Below are 25852 nucleotides of genomic sequence, written 5' to 3' on the forward strand. Positions count from 1 at the left end.
CAATCCTTGGCCTCTATGCTGCCTCTATCAACAGGAGTGCCAATTAAAATTATAGCTTCTGGATTTGGACACATGTCCATTAGACCTGGACTGAGACCTTCAATTCATTTCACACAGGGCACTGAATAGCTCTGGGAGTATAATGACTTTTGTTCACTACAATCCTGCTTTGAATTTGAACTGTTAACCTGCAGGTGAAAGGGTCCATCCTTCTATTGTTAAGTGCAGCCTGTGCCAGCGAGGCACAGTTATAAGACAAATTTGGTGTCACTTGGGCTCTGAACTTCTTGCACACACAAAGGCATCATTTCTTGAAAAAACTTCCCTTTCCATTTCTGTGGGACGTGATGTAAACCCACAGGTAACTACCCATGTAGCTAGAATCAATCAGTGGTGCAAACACTAAGCGAGGTGCTTATTTCCCTTCACATGCAAAAGGACCGAGCTAAATTTCTTCCAGAGGTAAGATTTCAAGAAAGTGTTTATCACAGCTGGTATAATTACAGAATTACATGTGAAAAACAAGGGCTGAGGGATCTAATGACTAAGTGGAAAACTGCAGGATAATATCAAACAAAACGTCTACAGTCCAAATATTCCCCCAGGTAGAGGTCAGACATTCCCACCTGGAGGAATCTTTGAATACAGCCAGGTGAGAGTTTTGACTGCATTATGTGAGGCAATTTTGCTATAAATTCCCAACTTGTTTTGGCAATGGGTGGCTGAAGTGTTTCATACTGGTTCACGACAAGTTTCACATTAAAAGTGCCGAGTAAGAAATTAGACAGGCTGCCCCCAAAATGCTGAGAGCTATTAGCCTGGAGAAGCTGATGAAAAGGGGATGCCCCATGGCACCCACCACTGCCTGGGCGAGTTCCCAGAGCCCCCAGGAGGGCGCTGCTCACTGCTCTGTCTGTTACACCACCCTCCCTCTTCTCCGCTCTGTATTCTTGTCTCTTTCATTAAGGCTTTATCCACTCGCTTCAAACAAAACAAATATATTCATTGTTGTTTAAAGGCGCATCTACATTTCCTGTGAGTTATTTTCATCATCAGTGCTCTAACAAAGTTATTTCAAAGTAAACTGGTGAGAGAGAGAGAGAGAGTTATTGTGCAACACTATGTCATGCATCTTCTCAAACCAGTTAAATCTCAGCAAGAAGTTAAAAGAAAAAAAGGTCTATTTAAAACCAGATTAAGCACTAGCTGCTAAAGCATAATAAATGGCTCTATTTTAACTGACTGAACTGTGCACACTTAGAATACAAGGGCATATTTCATTTGGGTTTATGCAATTGTTCAGTCTACTTTCCTACCATTTCACCCATCATCAGATGAGAGAACTTGTCAGGCAAAATTATAGTTAATGATGTTTAATGGTGGCTAAGCCCGATAGACTTGTTTATTTCTTTTCTTCTTTTTTGTTGCTTTACTCTCACTGAAATAATGAAAATATTACATGAACAACTTCTATATTATTTGCAGGAAAAGCTTCCATTACCAATGCTAGGTAACATAAAGCTTTATCTGATTTATACAGCAATCTATATAAATCTACTTTTATGTTTTATTTGATTCCAGCCATTAGGCTGTGCTAGGAAGTAATTCTAAAATATATATCATAGTGGCAATTCACTGTACTATACCAAATTAATCTACATAAATCTATACCTGCGTGCAGGGAACCAGCATAGTAACATCACCAGTATGGAGGAGGAATGGATGCCAGTAATTCTACTTGTAGGCTTTCTAGGAAATTCAAGCTTTTTCTAAACCACTGAGCACAATACAAATGTCCTCCATTGAAAATTTCCTCTAAATTAACTGTCTCATCATTAGCATAGCTTTTACATTTTAAATTTCAGAATATGACACTGAATATTAGGAGAGGTATTTCCTCTTTATGACTGATCTGAAGTCAGAGAGCTGGAGCATGAATGGGATGTTTGGAACAGAATATCCTTTTAAAAACCTGTATTCCTTGCTGATTTAGAGTTCCTTGCGTAGCTGTAGCCAGTGTGCTTTGTACAGCTGAATGAGGCCAGCTGGCAAAGTAGGAGAATATCAGTATTCTGACTGCTTTTCTTTTGTTTGAATATTACCTCAGTGGCCATACACTAAATGATGTGAACTTGATGGGTTTGACTATGACCTCAGCTAAACTGAACAATATGAAACTGGCACATCTGTAATCTCAGGCTTGCTATTTTTCAATTTATTTTTCACCTGATTTGTATTAAGATGTGGTTCAAATTTTAAAATAAAAATAAAAAGGGCCCTTCTGCATTCCAAATCAATCAGCAAATGCTGGCATGCCAGAAGGCAGGCTTCATCTGCCTCTTCACACCACATTTGGTGGATCCCTGACTTATGAGAGCTTGATTTCTAAATGTTTATGCAGAAAGAAATGCTTTACACATCCGCTCCTTCTCAGATAGCCTACAGGGATTTCTGGCAATACTTATATTTTTTTTTCCCTGCCTTCCAGGTTTTCTCCCTGTGGACGCATAAAGACATAGTGACAGCAGGAGTAGGCTCAACTCGCAGTGAGCAGCATCCGTACATATTATTGCTATTGACTCCATGAGATAAGCTGGACATCTGTCTTTACTTTTAGCAAGTTCCACAAGGATAAACACGAACATGAACGCAGGCTGCCCACGGACAGTTTACTGGTGCTCTTTTATAGCCCCATCTCATTGCTGGGCTTCTGTCACTTTTGTCTGAGCTATATTTCAATGTCGGGTCACAAGAGTTCAAAGCACAGTCAATTAATCAAATGGTTTCTATGAACATAAATGCAGTTCAATAACTGTTTCCTATTCAACATAACCAAGGAAATGAAAGGAGGAGGTTAATGTGGAGATAGCTAGGTTATGTGCGGAGTTATGTGCGGAGCTTAAAGCAGCAACCCATGATTAGCCATCAGCAGACCAGGCATGTTATCGGTGGAGTTATTTTATGTGAAACAAAAGAACAAACCCAGGACATTTATGGCCTGATCCAGCTCTCAATAAAGCCAAGTCAAGTTCTGCCATTGACTTATGCCTACCAGCTCAAAGAGAGCAGGAGAAAAAAAAAAAAAAAGACAAAAATTCTCTCTTACAATGCACTGTGCTTATACTATGGAGGATATGCAATACAAGTCTATAAGGTGAAATAACTGCTCCCAAGAGAAGGAAAACTGGATATGGGACATGGCAGCTAATATGCTGAAGGGATGTGGAGAAGGTTTTACAACGGTGTTACAGGCTTTTTATCTGCTGTATCGGTGGTACAAGGTGGGGTTTGTGATGCTGCTGATTCCAGCTCGTGAAAGTGGAAAAGGCCCAATTTCCTCAATCTCTGCTACCCAAACATGACCTATCAAATGGGGTGGGAAGCAGTGCGCTCTCTCTGGCAGCCACCCTTTTAGGAGGGCTTTTGTCTATCTAGCCTTTCATGAAAGTGCTGGGATTCTGGTTCATATCACCCAAGTCTAGTAATAAAGAGCTGAAACAAGCCCTCAGACCAGCATGAGAATTTTTTTTTTTCTTTTTGATGGGATTAAAAAGAAAATAAATGTGTTTCTAACCACTGAAGACAGCAAGCTTTGGAGGGCTTAAATGGGAAAAGCTAGTTTAGATTGAGCCAATTTGGGGTATTGCCACACTTGTCAAATAACACTTCACTTGACAAATGGTCCCTAAGAAATCTAGGGGGCTATTCAAGGAGTAAGGTGGTGTTTGGTATGAGTAAGGCGATTAGAATCTGGCCTTATTTTATTTTCAGAGAGATCTCAAAAATGTGTTCGTTTTAATTTTCCCTTCCTTCTAGGATTGCTGGTGTTCACTTGGCCTGGTTTTTGAGGCAGAGGGATGTGAAAAACAGCACCAGTAGAAGAAAAAAAAAAAAAAAGTATTAGCCTTCTAATATATGACTAACATAGTTTTTTCTCCTATAAAATATGTGGCATAAACAAATTCCATAATGATGCTATGTGTTATAAAAATTTTATTGGCACTTGTTGGGGATTACCCACATAACTCACTTGTGAGTTCACTACTCATGGGTAATGCACTCATCTCAAATGCATGCTAAAAAACAGCTTACGTAAAAAGTCCTATTAGAGTTTACCAGAGATTAAGCTAATGTTTTTTTTACAGAAGTCTCTTACAATACGGTGGTTCACAGACATTACAAAAAAATCCATAGCCTCTAACAGGCAATATTTTCATTAGGTTTATCCCAAGCATACTATATAAAATTCCATAAGTTCTGAACCAATGACATATATACCTATTCTGTACTTTTACATTTCTTTCCTCCTCTCTAACCACAGCTTTGTGTCATCTCATAGATATACCACAGCACTCAGAGAGAACAAAGTCCTGTGTCCCTTGCCTTAGGTCAGTACAAAGACAAATTACGAAAGAGTCCTTGCTGTAGCAACTACACCATCTAAATGGAAAGGATAGGGGATAGGAAAAAACACTGGTATTTACAGACTGAAAACCAAGACATAGTTTCCGAAAGGTCATACAGGAAGTCCCTGTTAGAGCTAAAATTAAAATCAAATTCTTCTGAGCACCTATTTAGTATCTTAATAACAAATTTCTCTCTCTCCTGCCCCCTCATGTGTTTTTCTTTATCTACTATACTCCAAACTCATCCTTATACCATTTAAATATCTCTCACTAGTATTGCAAGCACCATGATTAGTACCCATCTTTATTTAAAGCATCGAACGCAAACTACACACATGGACAAACAAATCTGTTAGAAGTACAAGTAAGATTACCAGGTCATGCACTCAGTGGGCCAGTGAGAGTTATGTTTTGCACAAATAGCAACCAACCTCATAAACTCACTCCCAGTTCTTTAGCCCCACAGAAACTTGTAATAGAAACAGCAACAGGGCTGATGCTGAAGGGGCAGAGTTGAGTTGTTTTTATTTAGTTTTCTTTCCTCCTTTCCCCTGCTTTATTCTCTACGCATCTTCGGACTCACAATGATACACGTGAGAATGCATTATACAGGCAACAGCCATACCTCCTGCATTGCCATGTCCAAACTGACACAAGGTCACCAGCCAAAGAAGCTTCTTTGAGTACTTCTGTGTCTCCTGCTACAGACTCTACTTTGACCTAATTAGGTAAAAATTGTGTAATTAACCAAAGATTTCTCAAAGCTGAGGGCATTTTAAGCCAATGATGCAACCCAAAGTCATCACTTGTTGCAGAATCCTATTCAGCTGTGGGGTTTTAACATAAACCAATGGGAAGATGTCTTTTTCCCTAGTCTTTTTCTAGGAAATACACATATTGTTTTGACTGAAATAGTCATCCAAAAGATAATTCCAAGCTACTACCCTAAACAGAAAACTTACACTTTAACTTAAACCTTGTGAACTGATGTGGACATTATTACAGGGTCTTTTGTTAGGATATATGGTGAAAACAGCACAACAAACAGTGCTATTGACAGAGTAGATGCATGAGGATATAACAAACTATTTTGTGAAAAGAAATATGTATTTGGAAGGAATAAGAAGGACCGTTTTTCAGATTAACCTGATTTTGTGTGAATTAGCAGTTGTCTGAAATTGTTCAGAGGTTTGGCATATGACAGGAAGCACCAAACAACCTGACAGTGGGTAGCATGCACACAAACCCTGCAAAAGCTCCAAACAATCTGATTCTGCATTACACAAACAGACATAGACAAACAGACCTACACACATCAGAAGCCCATGGATGGAGAGAAAAATATCAGTGAAGCAAAAAATGTTTCTACACATTTTACATTGGCATCTATCCAGGAAGAAAAACCTTTTGATTGAACCTATTTCTATGAAAAGTTTTATTTTTGCTCCATTAGACTCAAATTTTCTTCAGCAAAATTTCCTTCCAACCACTATAAACATGTCCAATTACAAATCTTTGTTCATATTTTCCCACTTTCAGTTTTTCTATTGAGAGAGGAAAAAAAGGAAAAGGGGGCATAAAGACTCCAAAAGCACTAATCTTTTTTCTTAAAGTATTTCCTTTCATTTTTCATTCTGTGAAAATTTATGACAAAAAATAAAATTTTAGGCAATGTTTTACAGACAATACTTCTATCAACTCACATATGAGAGAACTCTAAAACTTGGTATGAATAAAGCATATTTTTTCTTAGGTTGACCCTTAAAAGAAACTCCTAATTTGCAATCACAGCAACAAAGTGAGATTAAGAAAATACTTTAGTGAATCTCTTGGCATAGTGAATATTAATGCAATATGGTTATCTCAAAAGAAGGTGGAAACATTACATAAGGAAGAACAGATTGTCCTTCTCATTTTCAGAATGATTTCCTATCTAAAGATAGACATGTCACTTGATTTTCAAGCACTTGAGAGCAAGTAAATTTCTCTAAAACCCAAAGAATATACCTGCTATTAACAACCTTATTGGTATCTAACAAGAAAAGCACTTAAGCACAAACTGTACTTAATTTATACAATAAGTAGCTATAAGTGATCAACACCAGAATCCTGTGGAGGAATTAAATATTCATTTTTCCTTTGCTGATTCAAGTACGGTTTTTACTCAGCTGTTGTGCAAGCTTGACAGTGGGGGAAAATGAGTCAAGTCAGCCATCCGGCAAGGAGCTCTATTTCATGGCAGGTGCTGGGAAGAAAGACACAGGTCTGCTCAGGGGGAGTCAGATAGGTAGAAAGTTTACCGACTTTCAGAACATTCTCAGTCATCAATACAGGAATAAGCAAGCCATCTGTTTTCATTGAACCCATTGGCAAAGCTATCAAATTGCTGAAAAAAAGTAATTTTTTTTTTTAGCATAGGCAAGTACATTGCTGAGACGGGTTAGAGCAGGAGGAAAAAAGTGCCTGAATCAACAGAATAGATCAGATGTGCTGGATAAATGCTAAGCGGAAAGATATAGGAAGGACAAACACACATATTCTGCTTAGAATATATTAAAAAAGAAATGTCAGAGGACCAGGCATCCTGGGAAAGGGAATGGAAAAAAGGAAGGTAATAAAGCAATAATCTCAGACGCAGCTCTGGAATTACCCAAAGTCTGCAGTGCTCTGTAGGGATTTTAAAGAGCACATTTAGAAAATTTGTTAGGAATTAGGAGAGCAGGGTCAATAAAGTTAAACTCTGTCAATAATCACTCTGTAATATGTACAAGGATCTTCCACCACAGTGCCCGAGGGCTACCTCTGAACTTAGAACTGAACTTTTCAAATTTAAAAAGACCCATTTATTGCAGCAAGTCATTTGAGAAAATCTTATTATGGAAAAAAGCCTAAAAATAGAGCTGTTTTTTTAACACTCAGGACTGACCCCCCTTGAGAGCATCTACGAACCAAACTTTGCCAAGAGGAATATTTAATGAGAAGTTTTGAAGTCATTAGCCTGGCCATAACAGCACCCCACGTGACTGCAGGGGGATTTGGGAGACCGGAGCAGGCCACACATGGAGCGACCAGGTTATCAAAACACAGGGCCCAACTCTGCTCTCAGTGTGTGCAGGCCTCATACTTGGTCTTCACGCCTCCGAAGAATTAAGGCCATGCCTCCACTGTGTCATGGTGTGTTGTAAAGTGATTGTTAACTCATGATGATCTAACTGGTGCCAGCTCAGGAGGCATCAGAGCACTCGGCCCTGCTTCACGAGCCCTTCAGCACTGGGGAGCATTACACTGGCAACCCCAGAGGCCTTCTGCCATGGCCTGTGTGGACGTGCCGGCTCCCCAGCATTAGAGCATGGGAAGCTCTATGATACCACCTCTGTCCTCACAGCTCTCACCCTCATGGGGACTTCTGCACATCATCCCAGCCTCAGAGGCTCCGGCATGGGCATTAGGACCATCCTGGCATTCAGCCTTCAGGAGAAGGGCTACAAAAATTCATTGCGAGCTTATGTTTTACTTGAGTATTTACATAAAGCATGTGTTCAAAGTTAAAAGCCCTCTACTTGCTCTTCTATAATTCAAAACATTGTGTAGTAAGGGATGCTATTAATATAGAATTGTTGCAGATAGAGAATGCCAGAGATAACAGCCACTTGAAGTGTTTAGCTCCTAGTGAAAATAGCTAGGGTGGATGGTGGGAGTTGTGTGCTACACATCAAAGATCGAAATAACAAGTAATTTTTTTTTGAAGAGAACTACCTAAATCATGGATGGTTTTAAGAGGGCTATCTAAGCCCTACAACTGGATCTTGCTCTTTTTTTCTCAGATGACATACCAGCAGTCTTGTTTGTTGTTAAATGGCTCCGCCGCACTAAGCTGCAATGGTATGTTACCAGAAAACAGAAAATGCCCAGAAGTACTTGGGGAATGTGGTTCTTAAAGAGGACCTTCATGTCCTTCAGATAAATGACCCTAGTTACTTGACTGGGATGACTTATTGCGGGTAAGTACACTAGGATTGCACTCCACTGTTAAATCATTCAATTTGTCCAGAAACACAGTAAAACAAATGAATCCACCACAGTTCATATTTGCATCAGATTTAACTTCTGAATGTTGCAAATGAAAATGTGGGCTTAATTTTACAAATTTCAGCTTTAAATTAACCTCTAATTTTCAGTAAGAATTTCTGTCAGACTGTCACTGCCTATGATCTAAATGCCTTGGGGACTGATCTGAATGCATGGCAATAAAAAGACAAAAAACACTAGATAGTCTTTTTCCATTAGTACCATGCTCTAGGAAAACAACACAAGACCCACAAACATGCTCTTTGTCATCCCTTACACCAAGGAGTGTTTTGCTGCTGCCTAACAAATGGCCTGTAGGAACTCAGTCCTAGAAGGCACTTACCACTGAAATCCTAACCCAGACAGGAGATCACACACACATTTGCACCTGAGATTACACCTAAGAGTTGGTAACATAGAAATAGAACACTTGGGTCTACCTTTCTCTTTTTTTTTTTTTTTTTTTTTTTTTTTTTTTTTTCAGCAGGAAATTTTTGTTTCAGCACAATTTGAAGTTTTTGACAACAAAATCCCATCAGGTCTTCCACACGTGCATGCACTTGAGTGCTGAAACACATCAACAGCATCTGGACTGAACTGAATGCACTTGGGAACTGCTTGAGTACCCTGTCGGCTGTCCTGGGCAGGCACAACAAATCCCAGCACACAGTAAATTAAGCAAATGAGCATGTGTTTCTGCATGGGAAACATGACAAGTTTGTCACAAACCCACTGAAGGCTGCTCACAACTTTGTGGGACTGGGTGCTCACGAGTGCTGAACAATCCACAGCAGAAAACCTTGAGCATTTGACATCCTTTCTTCATTCTGTTTACTTACTCTTTCCAAAACTCAGTGAAATAAACTGCAGTTTGAGGGATATTAAGACTAAACATGCTTTTTTTCTGAGTCCAAACTCTGGAGCTGTAAATGATTAATATTAATAATGGGAAAAATCTGTCATGTATAAACAATATAAACAAACAGTAACAACCACTTAAATTTGTTAATCTGAGAATTTCTTTTCTCTGATTCTCTTCCATAAACAAAATATTTTTTTCATCAGGCACTATCCATTATGTTCATCCTTGGTGTAGTTACAAGGCAAAAAAATGTGGATTATTGATGAAACAGATCATAATGGCTCTTTCCAAGCCATTATCATCTATCATTTAAATGTGTATTCAATGAGCTTTAATCTGCAAATTTGTCACGATTGGGAGCCATTACGATTTAACAGATTCATTGTGTTTGCTTTATTCTTCTTTTAATATGATGCATGGTGCGTGTTCTATAGACAACACGTGAAGACATTTTACCTAGCAGAATGGACTTTTTAAAAAAGTTACTACACATGAACAGCTGCTTATTAAAGCCTTAAATCTTTACAAAATAAACAACAACTCTGAAATGCCAAGTTGTTATACTAATAAATGAATCCTGCAAAATCTTCATACCCAGGCACAGTGCTCATTCTTCTGAACCACCTCAATCTCCTGTTATATCTTAGAACAGCACCATGACCAGTCATAACTGAGATTTCAACTACACAAATTTTCACCGGTCCCCTAAACAGTTACTATTTCTACTGGTTGAGATGAAGCGAACAAAATCAATGAATGCTCTCTCACTGATATTAATCAGTCTGAGTTGTGTACCATATATTACCAAGGATCTAAGCTATATCAATCTCTGGGTAGTTTTTTTTTTTAATTCACTAGTCCATTAATAATAATAACAATAGCTTGCAACACCAACTAAAGCAAACTAGCATAACCAATTCTGTATTTTGGAAAAGGAATATAACACTGTTTTTTTTTAGCTCAATATTTGTATAGCTGCACGATTTGCAAAATTGCAAAAAATGATGGCAATTGGCAATACATGTGCTTTTACTGGTTTTTGGCTCTGGCAGATTAATTCCATATCCAGTTTGTATATAATTCACTTAACACCTTCTCTTACTCAAGTTTTGCAATTTCCTGAATAAAATCCCTCCGAGAGTAAGCTGCACACTGTCTGAGCAAACTCCCCTTGTAGTCATCAGCAATATTGCTGTTTGCTTTGAAGATGCAGTGGGTAAATGCAAAAAACCTCATCAACCCAGAATTCAGATCACACTCTGGTTGTGATCCCCCTTCCCTTCTCGACATTATCCAGGAACGTGGCATGGTGGGAAGGCTTCTTAGCCAGGCATGAGGCAAGATGCAAACATGAGATCAGAAGGACTCATACCATGCGATTGCTTACCTCATGCCTTCTCTATATTGCAGCAGGCTGCTCTGAACTGGTTTGGGGTGGGGACACAGAGGCATGCGATGTGCACATTTGATCGACAGCTGTTCCAGGATTATTTGGAAAACGTGGCCTCCAAAACTGCTGTAGTACCTAAGCATGCATGCAGCTTGGGTAAGCAGCCTGCAGCCCTGCTGTGGTGAGGCTGCCCTGCAGCAGCTGGAAGCTCACCAAGCCATCATAGGTCTTGGGAGCGAGGAGGCTCTGCATGCCCCGGGAGGTGGGCTCCAATTACTCCTCAGGCCATGCCTGCAGGCTGCTGAAAGCGATGACAGTACGAAGACTTTTTTATTATACACCACAATATGGTAATTGCGCAAAAAGCTAGTGAGTAGTTGTGGTAGGACTGCATGACACCGCTGCCACTCTGCCCATGTGAGGTGCATGTCAGCACTATGATGCCAGCCACCCTTTAACATCATTTGCACCCTGTTCACATATTAATGAATTATTCATGGCCTTTACAAGAATGACTTTTTTTTTTCCTTAAATACAGGTATTTCCAAGCATAAAAATATACACATCTAAAAATAAAAGGGAATCATCCATTGCGCTTAAAACAAAATAATCTCACAAAAAAAAGGAAGTATTTTTTAACAGCACATATCTACTTTATGGCACTGGTCTCTTAACTTAGTGCTTATGAGTTAGGGAAACAGCCCCTTGGTGGATTACTTTTCATAGTTTGCTCGGTAATGTGTTTACAAAGCCATTGTTACAACTAGATGCTTATATATTTTGATATACAGCTTATACTACAACAGTACATCTTCAGAGACTTCATGCTTATTTTAAAAACCTATTTAAATGTTTCTTTACCTTCCCTCCTGGCAAAACAAGTTTATTGCCAGATACTCTAGGGCTCTATATTACAGTCTGACAGTAATTAAAGGCAGAATTAGTGGTGCTTTTGTAAGAAATGGTAACAGTGGCAAGTGTACACTGGGATGGGCCAAATTCATCTCTGACTGTAACTCCATTGAAATAACTAACTTACTCTAGGAACTAATTTGACACTTGAAATTTCAAATGAATGGCCTCTATTTTTAACTGTCTGACATTACTGAAGCACATAACTCAGAGGCTGGGAAATGTTAAGTGGATTTTATTTCCCTTTGTTAGAACATTGCTCATCTACTCACCTGCTTTCTGCTATGTATCATGTCAACAGTCTACTCCAGAAATCCGTGTTTTGTTAAGATGAGATTATAATGTATTATTTCAATGCAACCTGCACTTAGCTAATGGTCATCTGCTCTTGGAAATGGAAAGTATTAGTGATAACCATTATCTCTAAACCACACAGTAAATGTTACAAAACATATTATCCAAAATTTTGTGGTTGTGAACACCTGTAATTTTTCCTCTGATCCTATAAACACAATACACCAATATGCAAAAAAATCTAATACATTGGTAGTACAGTCTAAAGAAAACTAAAGGAATTATTTTTATGTGCATGCCTTTGTAGTGGGTTTACGTGGCAAGGTTTTGGTAGCAGGGAGCCATAGGGGTGGTTTCTGTGAGAAAGATCTAGAAGCTGCCCCATGTTTGGGAAGGGCCCCATTGTTTTCCAGATCCGAGCCAATAAGCGATGTTGTTTTGCGCCTCTGTGAGAGCATATTTAAGACAGGGAAAAAACGCTGCGCCACACAGCAGCCGGGAGAATCAAGGGAGTGAGAGAACAGCCTTGCACCAAGGCCAGTGTAGAGGGAGGGGGAGAGGTGCTCCAGGCGCCGGAGCAGAAGTCCCCTGTGGCCTGTGGTGAGGACCATGGTGAAGCAGGATGTCCCCCTGCAGCCCATGGAGTACCACGGTGGAGCAGGGTTCCATGCTGCAGCCCGTGGAGGAGACCACGGTGGAGCAGGTGGCCCTGCACCGACGGAGGCTGCCGCCTGTGGAAGACCCCTGCCGGAGCAGATTCTGGGCCGGACCTGTAGCCCGTGGAGAGGAGCCCACGCAGGAGCAGGTGATCTGGCAGGAGCTGCTGCCCGTAAGGGAGCCAGGTTGGAGCAGTTTTCTCCTGAGGGATGGACCCCGTGGTACGGACCCATATCTGGAGCAGTTCTGGAAGAGCTGCTGCCTGTGGGAAGCCCACGCCGGATCAGTTCATCAAGGACTGCATCCCGTGGGTGGGACCCCACAGCACAGGGGACGAGAGTGACCGAGAAGGAGCGGCAGAGAAGAAGTGCTGTAGACTGACCATAACCCCCATTCCCCGTTCCCCTGCGCCGCTCGGGGGGAGGAGGTGGAAGAGGGTGGATGGGGGGGGAAGGTGCTTTTGGTTTTTTTTCTTTGTTTTCTCACTTCTCTCGCTTGTTAGTTGTAGGCAATAAATCTTACTATCTCCTTATGCCGAGTCTGTTTTGCCCGTTACAATAATTATTGCGTGATTTTCTCGTCCTTATCTCAATCCTTGAGCCCTTTTCACATATTTTCTCCCCATTCCTCTTTGAGGAGGGGGAGTGAGAGAGCGGCTGTGGTGGAGCTCGGCTGCCCACTCGAGCGGAACCACGACAGCCTTCTACTTGAACTCAGACTCTAAACACAGTTTTAGGATTTTGCAGTATGTGGAAATTAAGCTTTGACAAAACTATCTCTTCCAAAAATTTAATGCCATCTACCTATAGTTGTTAGCCCTACACACAGTAGCTATAATCCACTCTGATTCTGCAGCAGTTTTCTAGCTATACAGAGATCTAATCTAATTCAACCCTATTTGCCCATTAAGAAGACTCCTTTATCTGGTATGTAAAACCTATGCACTTCTATGAGATTTTTTTAATATTATTTTTTATTTTTTAATAAAGAAGATGGCAATTCCTACAGGGACTTTATGGAGAGGGGCTGCTAGGAGGCATCATGCCCCTGTGTGTGGTCACTCCTCACCACGAGAATGGGAGCAGGGGCCTTGGAGCATCCTCAGGATCCTCCGGTGTTTTGGCAAAGCCACAGGTTGACACAGGAAGGTGCTACAACCCAATATTCAAGATTATTAGGTTTGAGGATGAGGAGGATTCCTGGATCAAGTGCAAAAGGAGCAAGAAATCCCTTATGTGACCCTTAGCACCTTCTCCCTTCAGGTTACAACTGCATTTTGCTCTTTATGGGAAGAAAAACAACCTCCTTTCACAGTGAAGGACTTGCATTATTATCTCTGTCTGACTGTTGCATTGATTAGATTGGAAAATGAGTAACTTTTATCACACTTGATCTGAAATAGAACTATTTGGCTTATGTTTATTCCTTAACATTTACAGAACAGATAATTGCATGGATCCTGGGAGTCAGACGCAACACTGTGATGTCTCTTTTGATCTCTGGTGTCAGGTTAAAGGAGAAAAGAAAGAAAGTTAACCTGTGATTTAACACTGGCCACTGTCTGGCTCCTGCTAGCGTTCTGGTCTGGGTGGTTTAGCCCTTTATGAGTGCATGTCTGGGTCCCTTCTTACCACATAGGTTCGATTGCTGCCACCTCTGATATCAGAGCCTGGTGGTGCTGGATGCTGCAGCATGTGCTTGGCCTTGTATCGCAGCAGATTTTTGCCCAAAACAATCAAGACAATTTTCTGTTCTTCTCATTTCACTCTTCCTTATTTTTTCGTTAAGTACGAGGAAAAGCAGATTATTTCAATTAAGAGCCTGTCACTGACAATTGTAAGCAACCTTTCTTCAGTTCAGTGCTGCAGTTGCAGTTTTAAGTTTCTCTCTGCTTCTGTCAGGATCTAATTTTCAAGGCCCCGTTGCCATGGCAGCAAGTTGGAATTTTAATCCAGTACTAAAGGTCAAGACAGGTCACCAGTTTCAGTTCCTCTTCAATCTCCCCATAAAGAGCCACAAAAAGAAGCTGAGATGAAGGTCTGACCTAACCAAAAATTCCGGTCTAGCACACAGTCAGACCTGAAGCTATATGATTTGTATAAGCCTTCCAATTTTTTTGGAGCTATTGAAATTCATGCTAAATCAAAAATGGGCAGCACAGATTCACGTTCTTCTCTGCAGAAAAGCACATATATGTTCTCAAAATGCAGTTCAGCGTATGTAACTTATCAGGGATATCGAAGAAGCAAACACTCAAATCAAGTGTAACAGGTAGGAAGGTAGTTGTGTAAGCAATCCCCTCATTACTGGAGGTATTTACTACTTTTACAGACTCAGATGAGCCCGACAGCTGCACTGAAGCCTTCCTTGTCGATACAAGGTACATGAGTCAACATCTTTCTTTCAAACTCTGGGAAGATCTTTTTGTGAAGTTTTTTTGAGTAAAAAAGACTTTCAGTAAGGGACAACTTCCTGAAAGCTAAGCTCAACTACCTTCACAATATTATTATTATTATTATTATTATTATTATTATTATTACTATTACTATTACTATTATTACTATTACTATTATTACTATTATTATTATTACTATGCTATTTGTATCTTGAAGGATAAAAAGCTCCTGTGGAAATTAAGAAATAACTTTAGATTTGCCAGTTTTCTAGACCCATCCCATGTTCTTTGCAACATGGATTTCAATTAAACAATCAATTTGCACCTGCTGGGGTAAGGCTATAGAGGTCTTCCTCTTCCTCAAGGGCTACATCATATCTTCACGAAGCTGTGGTAGCAGCATTAGGAAAGTCTCAAAATGTGTTTTTCCAAGGTGCACAGGCACAGGCAAGAGAAGCAGCTCTTCCTCCAGGAACTCAGAACAGTAATTAGCACAGCAGTGTGGAATATTTTATTTTTTGTCGTTTGGGAGGGCCTATATGTTGTAAGGTAAAGACATTCTGAGTCTGTGGCTCTGAGGGCTATCCAAGACTGGATAATGCAGTGAGCGTGGCCTAGCCCCATGGGGTGTTGTGAGAACTTTACTTCATAAAAAATAAGCCCTCTGGCCAGAAAATTGATAGGGTTTGGAGCCCTGCAGAGCCCTCCGTCCAAAGGATAATGGTAGCAATATAAGTTGCTCTGGATAGGCAGTGTAAAGCTGAGAAAAATGTGGTGGATTATTGGGGTTGTCAGAGGAATTCAGAGGAAAGATGCAAAGGATTAAGTTGTGATATTACAAGAAGTGGTTGTTAGTCTTACCTAGGATATTTAGGACACAAATTGAGAGTTTCAAGCCCATTCTGGTATTATAAATGCCAAGTTTCCTGGCAAAACCCATTCTTCTTTCAAGCTTATCACCCGTTTCCGATTACAACTATTTTTTAGTATGGTGCAGATGAACCTGGGTGACACTTTTCTCAGTTTGTCTCAGGCTACTAAGATATTAAAGAAAGAATTAAAGTGACTAGAGGAAAGAGCGTCAGGAAGAAAAAGTGAGATACGGCTGCATTCTGAACCTGAAGTATACTGGCAGGGCAGAGTTAAAACAAAATGTCCAAACTAAGGTGACCAGAAAGCAAGCAAGAAGTTAGTTTATGTGCATTTTATCAGCAGGCGTGAAGCTCAGAAGACAAATGGGTGGGAGAGGTATAGGCCGTGGTGGCTTTCTCTGCTCTATCCTGATTTACATGTTCAGATTTACCAAGCGCATTTGTTTTTTTTCAAGATGAATGTTTGAAGTTGCACTGAAGTTCGGAAGTGATTCCATCCCACAGAAATGTAAATTGGGAGGTCGGTTTCAGACTGGCCTTAAGCCATGAAGGCACAACATATGCTGCTGCCTGTGGAAAAACTCTAACTGCAGGGAAACCTGTGGCAGATTTTCAGTCTTACTGGTTTCCAAAATGGTAACTGATACTTACCAGACAGGGAAATGCATCCTGAACCCAAACATATAAATGTTTATCATTTACCTGTCTTTATTAATACTGACACTTTGGTGGTCACAGTTCAGTGATAGTATTTGGCTGTGATGCATCCTACTTGAGAACAAAGTATTTCAATTTTTAGGGCAAATTTATTATTTATTATTATTTTTTTTTTTAATGAGGGTTTATATAGCATCAAAAGAAATTGAAATGCTTCAATGCTTATTTGAGTTGCAATCATCAATGCTGGCAATACTGCAGTTGGGTAGCTTGTTTCAGGAATTCTTAAGGGCAGTAATTATATGTCTGTGATAGTCAAGAAAAACTATTCAACATTGATCAGCAAAATATAAGAGAATTAATTTAGTTCTGTTCACATAATCTTTTAAACAGATTTATAAACATGTCAGGAGAAAGAGATCACGGAGAAGAATGTATTAGGAAATAACTTTATTTTGACAGGGCGGTTAAACTGTATGTGAGCCAACTAAATAATGAAAACAAATTAAAAGTCTAATTTAGAAATTATTTTGAATAATGGGCTTATCTTCAAGGATACAGGGCTTTTAACTATGACACTGGATTTTAAAATATTTAACAGCAGCTGAAATGTCTTGAAAGTTTGCTTCTATAAGTAACTGGCCATAGGAAATGCTTGTATGTTTTAGTTCCAATTACTTAGGACTTTGCTCAAAAGTAGAAGCCTGTGGCACTGAAGAACAAAATGATACAGTTGTGACTGGTTATCATTGCTCCAAGTCCCAGGTGATAATATGTAAGAACTTATCAGGGCAAGAGGATGCAAAGCTAACTTCTAAACAGCAAAACAAAATACTAAATACGAAAGATGAATGATGTCTTATCAGACAGACCTTCTATTTTCATTTTCTATTTGTCCCATTAATATGGTGCACTGTAGCTCTCTAAAGATTAATGAAGTTCCAATTACATGCCAGTGTTGTTTCACTTATCATAATTTGTCCATGGCAGTGTAAGTCCCTTGTATTCATGACTTCCCAGTTTACCCAGAGGGAATATCCTTGGAACTTCCCACTTCTAACAAACAGGCAGTACTTAGTCTAGTGATTAAAGCTTGCCACACTTACTAAGTGAAAATGAATGTACACTATAAAAAAAAGCAGGCTATCAACACTGGTGGGATCAATTGACACTCTTGTGCTTTAATACAATCAATTAAAAACTGTAATTAGAAATACTAAAATCTCAGCTCCTTCAGTGTGTTACATCTGGGCTGGATTGTGACTGGATCTCATATATAGAGTTGAAACGTAAATAGAAACATTCTTCCTATTCTACTTGGAGATGAATTTTACAAGTTTTTGGTTCATCTTATTGAATGGGAAATAATGCATCAACATTGAATGTATCCCAGGTTTTTAAAACTGAATCCTTTCAAGGTTAAGAATTCATCAGTGCGTCTTGATTGGAACGTTCTGAATAACAACATTACACGTTGTCGCATTATCCAATATACAATCCTTGGTGTAAAATCCTCTTGATGTCTGATTACTCTTCATAAGGACCTCATGCTGATTCATTTCAAACTGTGAATTACCTTTAATTCATAGCTTGAACATGCTGCCAAATTTTGGTTTGCATGTTCCCAGGTGGCTATCCCTGACACAGTGGAGAACTTCCAAAAAGCCATTAGATACTTAGGAAAAGTAGTTAGATGTCAAGAACCATATTTCCATTTTCAAACAGACTTCCATCAAGTACTATGATAATCTTTGGGATTAGAAAAGTACTGGTATTTACTGAAATGTTTTTAAAGCTGTGAAGTGAAATCCTGGCCCAGCTGAAGCCAGTGGTGTGCTCCCTTTGAAAAATCCTTGCTGAAATATCACATAAAAGATTTTAGCTGCTTGTTTTGGTTTTCAGCCGACTGTATTTAGCTGTCCTCTAGCCCCCACACAGGTTGTGTATCATTAAGTATGATGGATCACAAAAACCTTATAAAGATAAAATAAGTTGTTTTTGTCTGATCCATAAAAATTTGTTGCTCTAAGTTTTTAATGGTTTCCGGTAGTTCTCTGAGCCTATGAGAAGGGCCTTTTAATACTGTATTAATACAGTAAGTATAGGAAGTCATTTTATGACAGGGGAAGAATACCATTATGATTACATTCTTCTTTTTAGCTAGGCTTTTATGGAAACTACCCAAGACTACTCTGCAGTATGATTTTGAAACACAGGATGTGCTTGATTAAAAAGGTTCTGGGTAGTTTCCAACTGGACTGAGGCCAAATGCTAACTACCAAACAGAACAAAAGAACTGGATGTTTGAGGATGACATCCTCGCAGTGGTAATTATATAACAGAAACTTAAGTCGCAAGCTAAGTATGTACCCTCGAATTCATGGAAGTTGACAGAAAATCCTTCTCAGTGCAATTGGTTGCACACCTTATCTGTTCCTACTTGCTATGCTTCATAACAAGCTAATCAGAGTAGACTGGATGAAAACTGACTGCACAGCAGCCAATGGAGTCTTACAGTGAATTTGAAATTAAAAAAAGAAAAAAGAGAAAAAGAAAGTCAAGTGCCATATTTTCACATAGACCTATTTCAGCTACAGAAATTCACCACACTCTACATACACACCAGTGGTTCAAAATCTCATTTTCAAGACTTTCGAGTAGAAATTAAGATCTGATATTAGTTACATGAATTATTTAAAATATTCCTGATCACTCATGTACAATGTAGGTACAGAACTTCAGTGCAATCCCAACATCATCCCTTTGGCCTGATCTTTCAGGATGTCAATGTGTCTACACTTGAATTTATAATCAGGTACAGGCAGCTTGGCTGCTGGAGCAGAATACATAGTGGAGGCAAAGCATCTTTGTTCTGCACACATGCCTCAACTAGTCGTGGCATAACTCAGTAATACAGCGAACGTAAGCACATTAGTACTAATTTCTAATTCGTAGAATTTTCTACAATCTACAGATTTCTAATCCTGCCAATGGAATCTATAAGATTGTCACTGTAAATAGACAATATAACTTAAGTTTCACTGGAATTGAACGTAAACTTAAAAAGTTAGAAAATATCTAGAAAAACGTTCATGTTCAAAAGACGTCTAACAATGGATATAGATGAGCAAACCCAGTGGTTTGGATTGGAAGGGACTTCTAAAGGTCATCTGGTTCCAAAATCCCTGTGATGGGCTGGGACACCTTCTAGAAGATCAGGTTGCTTAAGGTCCCATCCAACCTTACTTTGAACTTTTTCAGGGGTGGGCATCCACAACCTCTCAAGGCAACCTGTTATATTGTCTAACCACCTTCATAGTGAAGAATTTCTTCCTTACATATAATCTACATTTACTCTCTTTTAGTTTAAAACATTTATTCCTTGTCCTATCGCTACATAGCGTGGCAAAGAGTCTTTCTCCATCTTTCTTGTAGGCCCCCTTTACGTATTAAAAGGTTGAAATTCGGTCTCCCCAGAGCTTTCTCATCTCTGGGCCAAACAACCCCAACTATCTCAGCCTCCTATTGAGGAAACACATGAGGAATTGGTGGGGGATACAGTTTTGAAATCAGTGAGATCATGTTGAGTGGTTGACAGTATAGCAAAAAATGTTACTGGGGATCAGTTGGACTATAATTTTACTCATACACTCTGATGTCCCTGAAATGACCCAATGTTAGAAAGATTAAACCCTTTCTAATACAACTGCATTCTGATAAATACTAAAAAATTAAAATATACAATTAATGCAGGAGTTGTGATCCAAATAAACCCTGATAGATTGACATTATCCAGCCCTAACTACTTAACACCATTATTTCTTTCTGCCCCACTTTCTGCTTTAATTTCATTATAAAGTACAATAATTCCCATTGAACATGGTGGTGACTGCACACGCAGATCTAAAGAAACAAATTGGCCTCGTAATACCAAGTCTCACAGTGGACTGCCTTCTAACCTCACAAAGCCCTATGGAAATTCTTGGAAGCTGCCTTAACAATTTTTCTGCAGTAAAAGAGAAAAAGTGATAGTAATGGGTTAGCTGATCTTCATTTGGAAGCTAAAAATAAAAGTAGCTTTATTGCAGCTCTGATCTCTCATGTGTAAAATCTATCACCTACCATAAGAAGGCAGTTCATTGCAGCAGAAATCTGATTGATAGTACTGGAACTTTAGATCAAGCAGCAGAACAGAGAGCAACTGGTTCATAAAATGTACTCAGTGTCTTCGGGTTTTATATCAGGCTTCCTATAGAGAGCTTTGGTCCCATTAAATGCACTATATACCACTGAGCTCTGAAGCACTGTTCTTCTGAAATTCAGCTTATAACTATAAACCATGATTGACAAGTCTATTACTGTTGGTTACAAACTATTGAAATATTGTATTTTATAGTATACTCACTAAAATATTTTTCACAGTGGAGTCCAAATACAGTTGCTTTAGGAGAAAAATCAGTCTAAGATGTAATAATATTTTTTTATATTTTTTATTTTTTTTTACTAGAGAATGTGCTTGATGTTAGATTTGGATCACTTAGATCTTCTGAAACATGAATGCAGCTATTCTTCTATGAAGAACAGTGGGTCTAGTTTAGCTAGATTCTTTAAAAAAAAAAAAAGCAGTCCTTACTAGAAATCAAAATAGCAAAAGGGACATACTAATTTCATACTGAGTTTCATAAACAAACGCTTTTCATGCAAATTATTCCTAGCATTCCTACCCAATTCTTATTTGATCTTAATAATAAAACATCTAACTTTAGACTTATTTAACTGTTTAAACATAGTTTTGTAATGCTTTGTGCAAGGAACTAACCTTATTTGAATGAGTACTTCCAACTGACTTTGAGTAAAGAACTGGACCTTCAGAGCCTGGTGAATGTATCAATGTATTGGGCACCCACAGTCTAGTCCGAGATCTCTTACATGGTCACAGAGACATCACTGAATTCCAGCAAGCTTTCTACTGTACATGAACTTGCACTAAAAAGTCATGTATTGAAATAAATAAATAAAAAAGAAGTAGCTATCTCCCCATTGAGTTTTCTTCCCATATAGGGATTTACTTAAAATCACGTCCCTACTGGATTAAAGAGGAACCACCAGAAACAGTTTGAAGTCATTGTAAATGAACATATTGTATTTACACAAACTTCAGTTAAGCTACTACAGTTCTACATTTGGTAGTTTAAAACTCTTGAATACTAAAATAAAATAGCAGCTCTGAATTGAAATCCGACCCACATATTTTAGTAAGTATAAAAACAACCTAATTTTCGAAGTAATTAATTTCTACTTGTAAATTATTTTGAGATGCTGGGGTAGAAGTAGGAAAACAGTGCAGCCTCAACCCACTGCCACATTATTGCAGTCTAACACCAGAGAAGCACCAAAGAAAAATGGTTTATCACAGTGGAGAATTAGCTCTTCCACAATTTTCAACTGTCATATTTATAGACCATCTGTGATTTTCAGCTGTTTCAAAATGTATGAAACTCAAGACCCACTTTTCAACACCAGCCAGTAGTATCATTCTGTACTATGTATTTAACTTTTCCTCACTGTATAAATGCTAAAATTCCTGCATCATCTGTTCATTGGGTTGCATTTTCTATTGTAAGAGGCTTAGTATCTGATGAGAGAAGCATAAAAGTGATTTAATTTTGGCAAGTTGTACAACTAAAATCAGCATTATTTCTGCTTAATAAACTCATCTTTCATACATATCTCTTTAGCTAATACTTAAAAAGAAGAAACAGTAATAGGCACTGAAGACATAAAACTGGTTTATGGCTAATTTTTAAGGACTACTGAGAACACCTGAACACCAAGACAAGATTATGAGGGGAGCTAGATTTTAGTTACCTTTGGAGAAATAAGCTCATTCTCTATGATAAATTTAAAACAAGATTTAAAGCTGGAAATAATAATACTTACGACTTTTGTGGCACTGACTTAGTTGCAACTTTCCCTGCTGGATCGCTCCACTCTGCAAACAAAGGAAACACATTTTCAAATGTCAAAAGATTACTGTAGAATTAAAATGCACCCAAAGCTGTCAGCCCATCTAATTATACTTGGTTTCACAACATGCCATGATGCATAACATGTAATAAAAAATGGAACTGATCTGCTTTAGCACCATAGAAATTAATTTTTTTTTAGCCTTTGTTTTAACGATGTTAAACAGGAAAAAAAAAAATACTACCCTGACTGTTAGGACCAGGATGATAAAGACCTACTTTGTACATTGTATCCTGAGGTCAGATGTTGGGAGTCCTACAAAAAAGAACACACAGAATGTCAGCATTAGTTAAATGAGATGAAGAAGGTAAAATACATCTGAGCTTGCCAGATGAAGGGCACTAGCATTAAAGAAACAGGGAAGGAGATGATACAGGGGAGTAATCATGTGATTGTTAAGGCAACACCAGTGACATTAGTTTAAAAAAAAAAACAAACACAAACAACTGTGGAGACAGAGCACCACTGAGGGACAATTTCATAGTTCAGCCAAGAGCTTATCTTCTTCTGCTGTAAATCTACATGCCCCCGCTCCCCCCTATTTTTTAAAATAAAGTCACTGTGATGGTTTATACCAAGAGAGGTCTACCCAGTTCCAGGCTTGGCCATGGATGTGTGTATAGGGCATCTACGATGTAAAATTTAAAAGCATTAAATTTAGCACCACTGCCTTTCTTTTTTGATCTTATTGCTTGAAAATACAGTAACCTTTTCCTGATAGTAACAGCGTTTTTATTTGGGCTGTGACGCATAGGATTTGATAAAGACGCAGGTGGCATTTCTTCACCTGATGGACATTGGTCCAAATCCATACAAAAATCGATGGAAATACAGCGTTACACCAGCAAAGAATCTGGCTTGTGACTCTGAGAATGCTAATGCAGGGATTTTTGTTGGCTTACAATAGCTAAGCTGCTCCCTTAATGTCACAGTGCTTTCTTCCTTAGTTTTTCTCTAGGCTTTACAGTCCACAGTGATTGTAATCAGTTTTCCTTCCAAGCAGAGTTTGATCATTTGAAATTAAGGTGTTATTTACAACATCGTCTTACAGCCAGGCACTACTTTGCTGGGAGTGTTAGTTCTGTAGGATGTTAAAGTCATTAAAGCCCTCACTGCACTTCCTCTTAGGGCATTATTAGTTCCTAATATTGTACTGTGCTGTCAGTCAGTCCCTTGTGAAGTAAATCATGCCCTAAGAGTAAACATGGCACTTTAAATCTGAATGTCAAAGGGATAAATTGGTCTGATAGGTTCCGTCTTTGTTATCACATTTTTTATATATGTTTCTCATGAGGATTCTTAGTTTTGTAGTTAAAGTGAGAACTTCTAATAGTGCCTGTCTCTGTTTTATATGGCTGCAAAATCTAGCCATGTTATGTCTAAGATCTATAATTTGGCTAGCTATAATTGATTTAGTGCGATGTTGTGAAAAGACAATGCTGTTGTTTTTTTTTGAAGTAAAACTAGCTAACATTTATGTGCTTATTTCCTGAAATGCTAGCTCAAAAAATCTAATTTATAATTTACATTCAAGTGATATGGTCAAGAATTTTAGAATCAACATTTAACTTGCCCAGAAATCATTAACTTTAATTTGGATCTTAAAAGTTCAAAGCAAACAATAGGAAAAGAAGAGCAAAACAAAATTTTATCTTCTCTGAACCTATTCTAGTACTGCTCTCAGTGGAAATAGCAGAAGTCTGCAGGACTGTGGGGCCCATCAAAAACAGAGCACTAATTTAAGAGATTGCATAAAATAAAAAACAATTTCCAGTGGGCAAAAACTTTATTCTCACATACTTGTATATGTATTCAAACAGATAGGAATCTACTTTCACCTAAGTGGGTTCAACAGAATTTAACCAAATTTATGGAGAGGATTATACTCTGGTATGATTATGATTTATGATACTTATTGCTGTGGCAGTCAACTGCACTGACATTGGCAGTGCTGGAAGAGTAACAATCACATTCCATTAAAATAAGACATTCTGGGCACTGGCTTTGTTATTTTTAAGGAGCCACAGATAATGCTAATTTCATATTATTTCCAATTAAGTATGGCGGCTGCATTTCAGACGGGAGTATCTGCCAAACAGATAAAATCAGTAAGAGGAAAATCACATTCCAACTTCTAAAGAAGGGTGAGATTGCTTGAACCATAATGTCAAGCAGTACCAGTACAGCTTTAAAAGCTATTTTCCAAGGTCCTGCCTTTAGAATGTACGTGGCTCCATGTCAGACTGATGTACAAGTCCTACCCTAGGGAAGTTCACCCTTCCCCAGAAATCACTAGCTCACTGGTTTTCAGGTCCCAGCAAAAGACGCCTCTGGCAATGCTTGCTTTGGGTGCAGGCTTGATCTCTAACTGTATTAGCAGAATCACAGCTAGAAGGCAACACCAGAATTCGGACTAAAGGCATGTTGAAATCATACAGCTTAACAATTCACTGCATGACAGGTGAACTGCAGGTACTCTCCAGCCAGGTGCTTCTGATGTGGCAACTGCTGAGTGCATGCTCTCAGAAGGGCAACACCAGGCACTGCGTTACGTAGCTGTGTGCTGTTGAAATGCGCATGAAGACGGATGCCCTAGCACTGTTCACAGGCAGAAGCATTTAAAGTCACCACAATTTGACCATGCAGCCTAAACGTCATCATGCAATCAATCACAAAGACATAGAATGCCCTATCAGCCATCATATTACACAAATAACAATTAAAACCAAACAAAACATATTGCAGTGGATGTAGAATGACTTTCACAACAAGAGAGATAAAGTTCACTTTGCCTCCACTGTAACTTCTGCAGCTTTAAATAAGCAGCCTTACTAGTAACAACAGTCTGATAGGGAATTTCCAACTAAAAATAGTCTTAGAAATTCTTTAAAATGGAACCAGTTAAAAAAATAAACTTTCCACTGAAGAACACTCAACAGAACAGAATGTTAATCAGGTCACTGGTAATAACTTACTTGTACCTTGCTTGGGATAGAAAACTTGGTCTGCTCAGCCTTGCCAGGAGTGTGAATAGCGGTAAGAGGAGGAGGCCAGGAATGGGTCATCTCCTAGGGAAGAAAAAAACATGCTTTTGAAAACAAATTCATGTAAGTAAAGAAGAAAGAGAGGAAAAAATGATCACGTATGCTCCAGAGCCCAGGGGATGTAATTGCGTAGGAAGCATCACCACTCATCCTCCTATGGTAGGTGAACATCTGAACTACCCAACAGGCAGCACTTCTGGTAAAAAGGGTGATGACAGGCTTTAGTCATAAGAATTTTGGCCACTTGTGTCTTCATCAGGCTGCACCT

At 38.9% G+C, this 25852-nt stretch overlaps 1 protein-coding gene across 1 annotated transcript in view; it reads right to left on the reverse strand.

Moving 5' to 3' along the window:
- Window positions 1-25852, reverse strand: part of AFF2 (ALF transcription elongation factor 2) — a gene marked incomplete at both ends in the record, with an annotated part of 326636 nt that overhangs the window by 100800 nt on the left and 199984 nt on the right. The window contains 3 exons of the mRNA XM_084294301.1: window positions 22454-22505; window positions 22759-22795; window positions 25516-25608. Of these exons, the coding sequence (XP_084150427.1) occupies window positions 22454-22505; window positions 22759-22795; window positions 25516-25608 (182 nt within the window). The remainder of the gene's footprint in view (window positions 1-22453; window positions 22506-22758; window positions 22796-25515; window positions 25609-25852) is intronic.

This window comes from Netta rufina, assembly GCF_964035555.1.
Source record: "Netta rufina genome assembly, chromosome: 12".
Taxonomy (NCBI): Eukaryota; Metazoa; Chordata; class Aves; order Anseriformes; family Anatidae; genus Netta; species Netta rufina.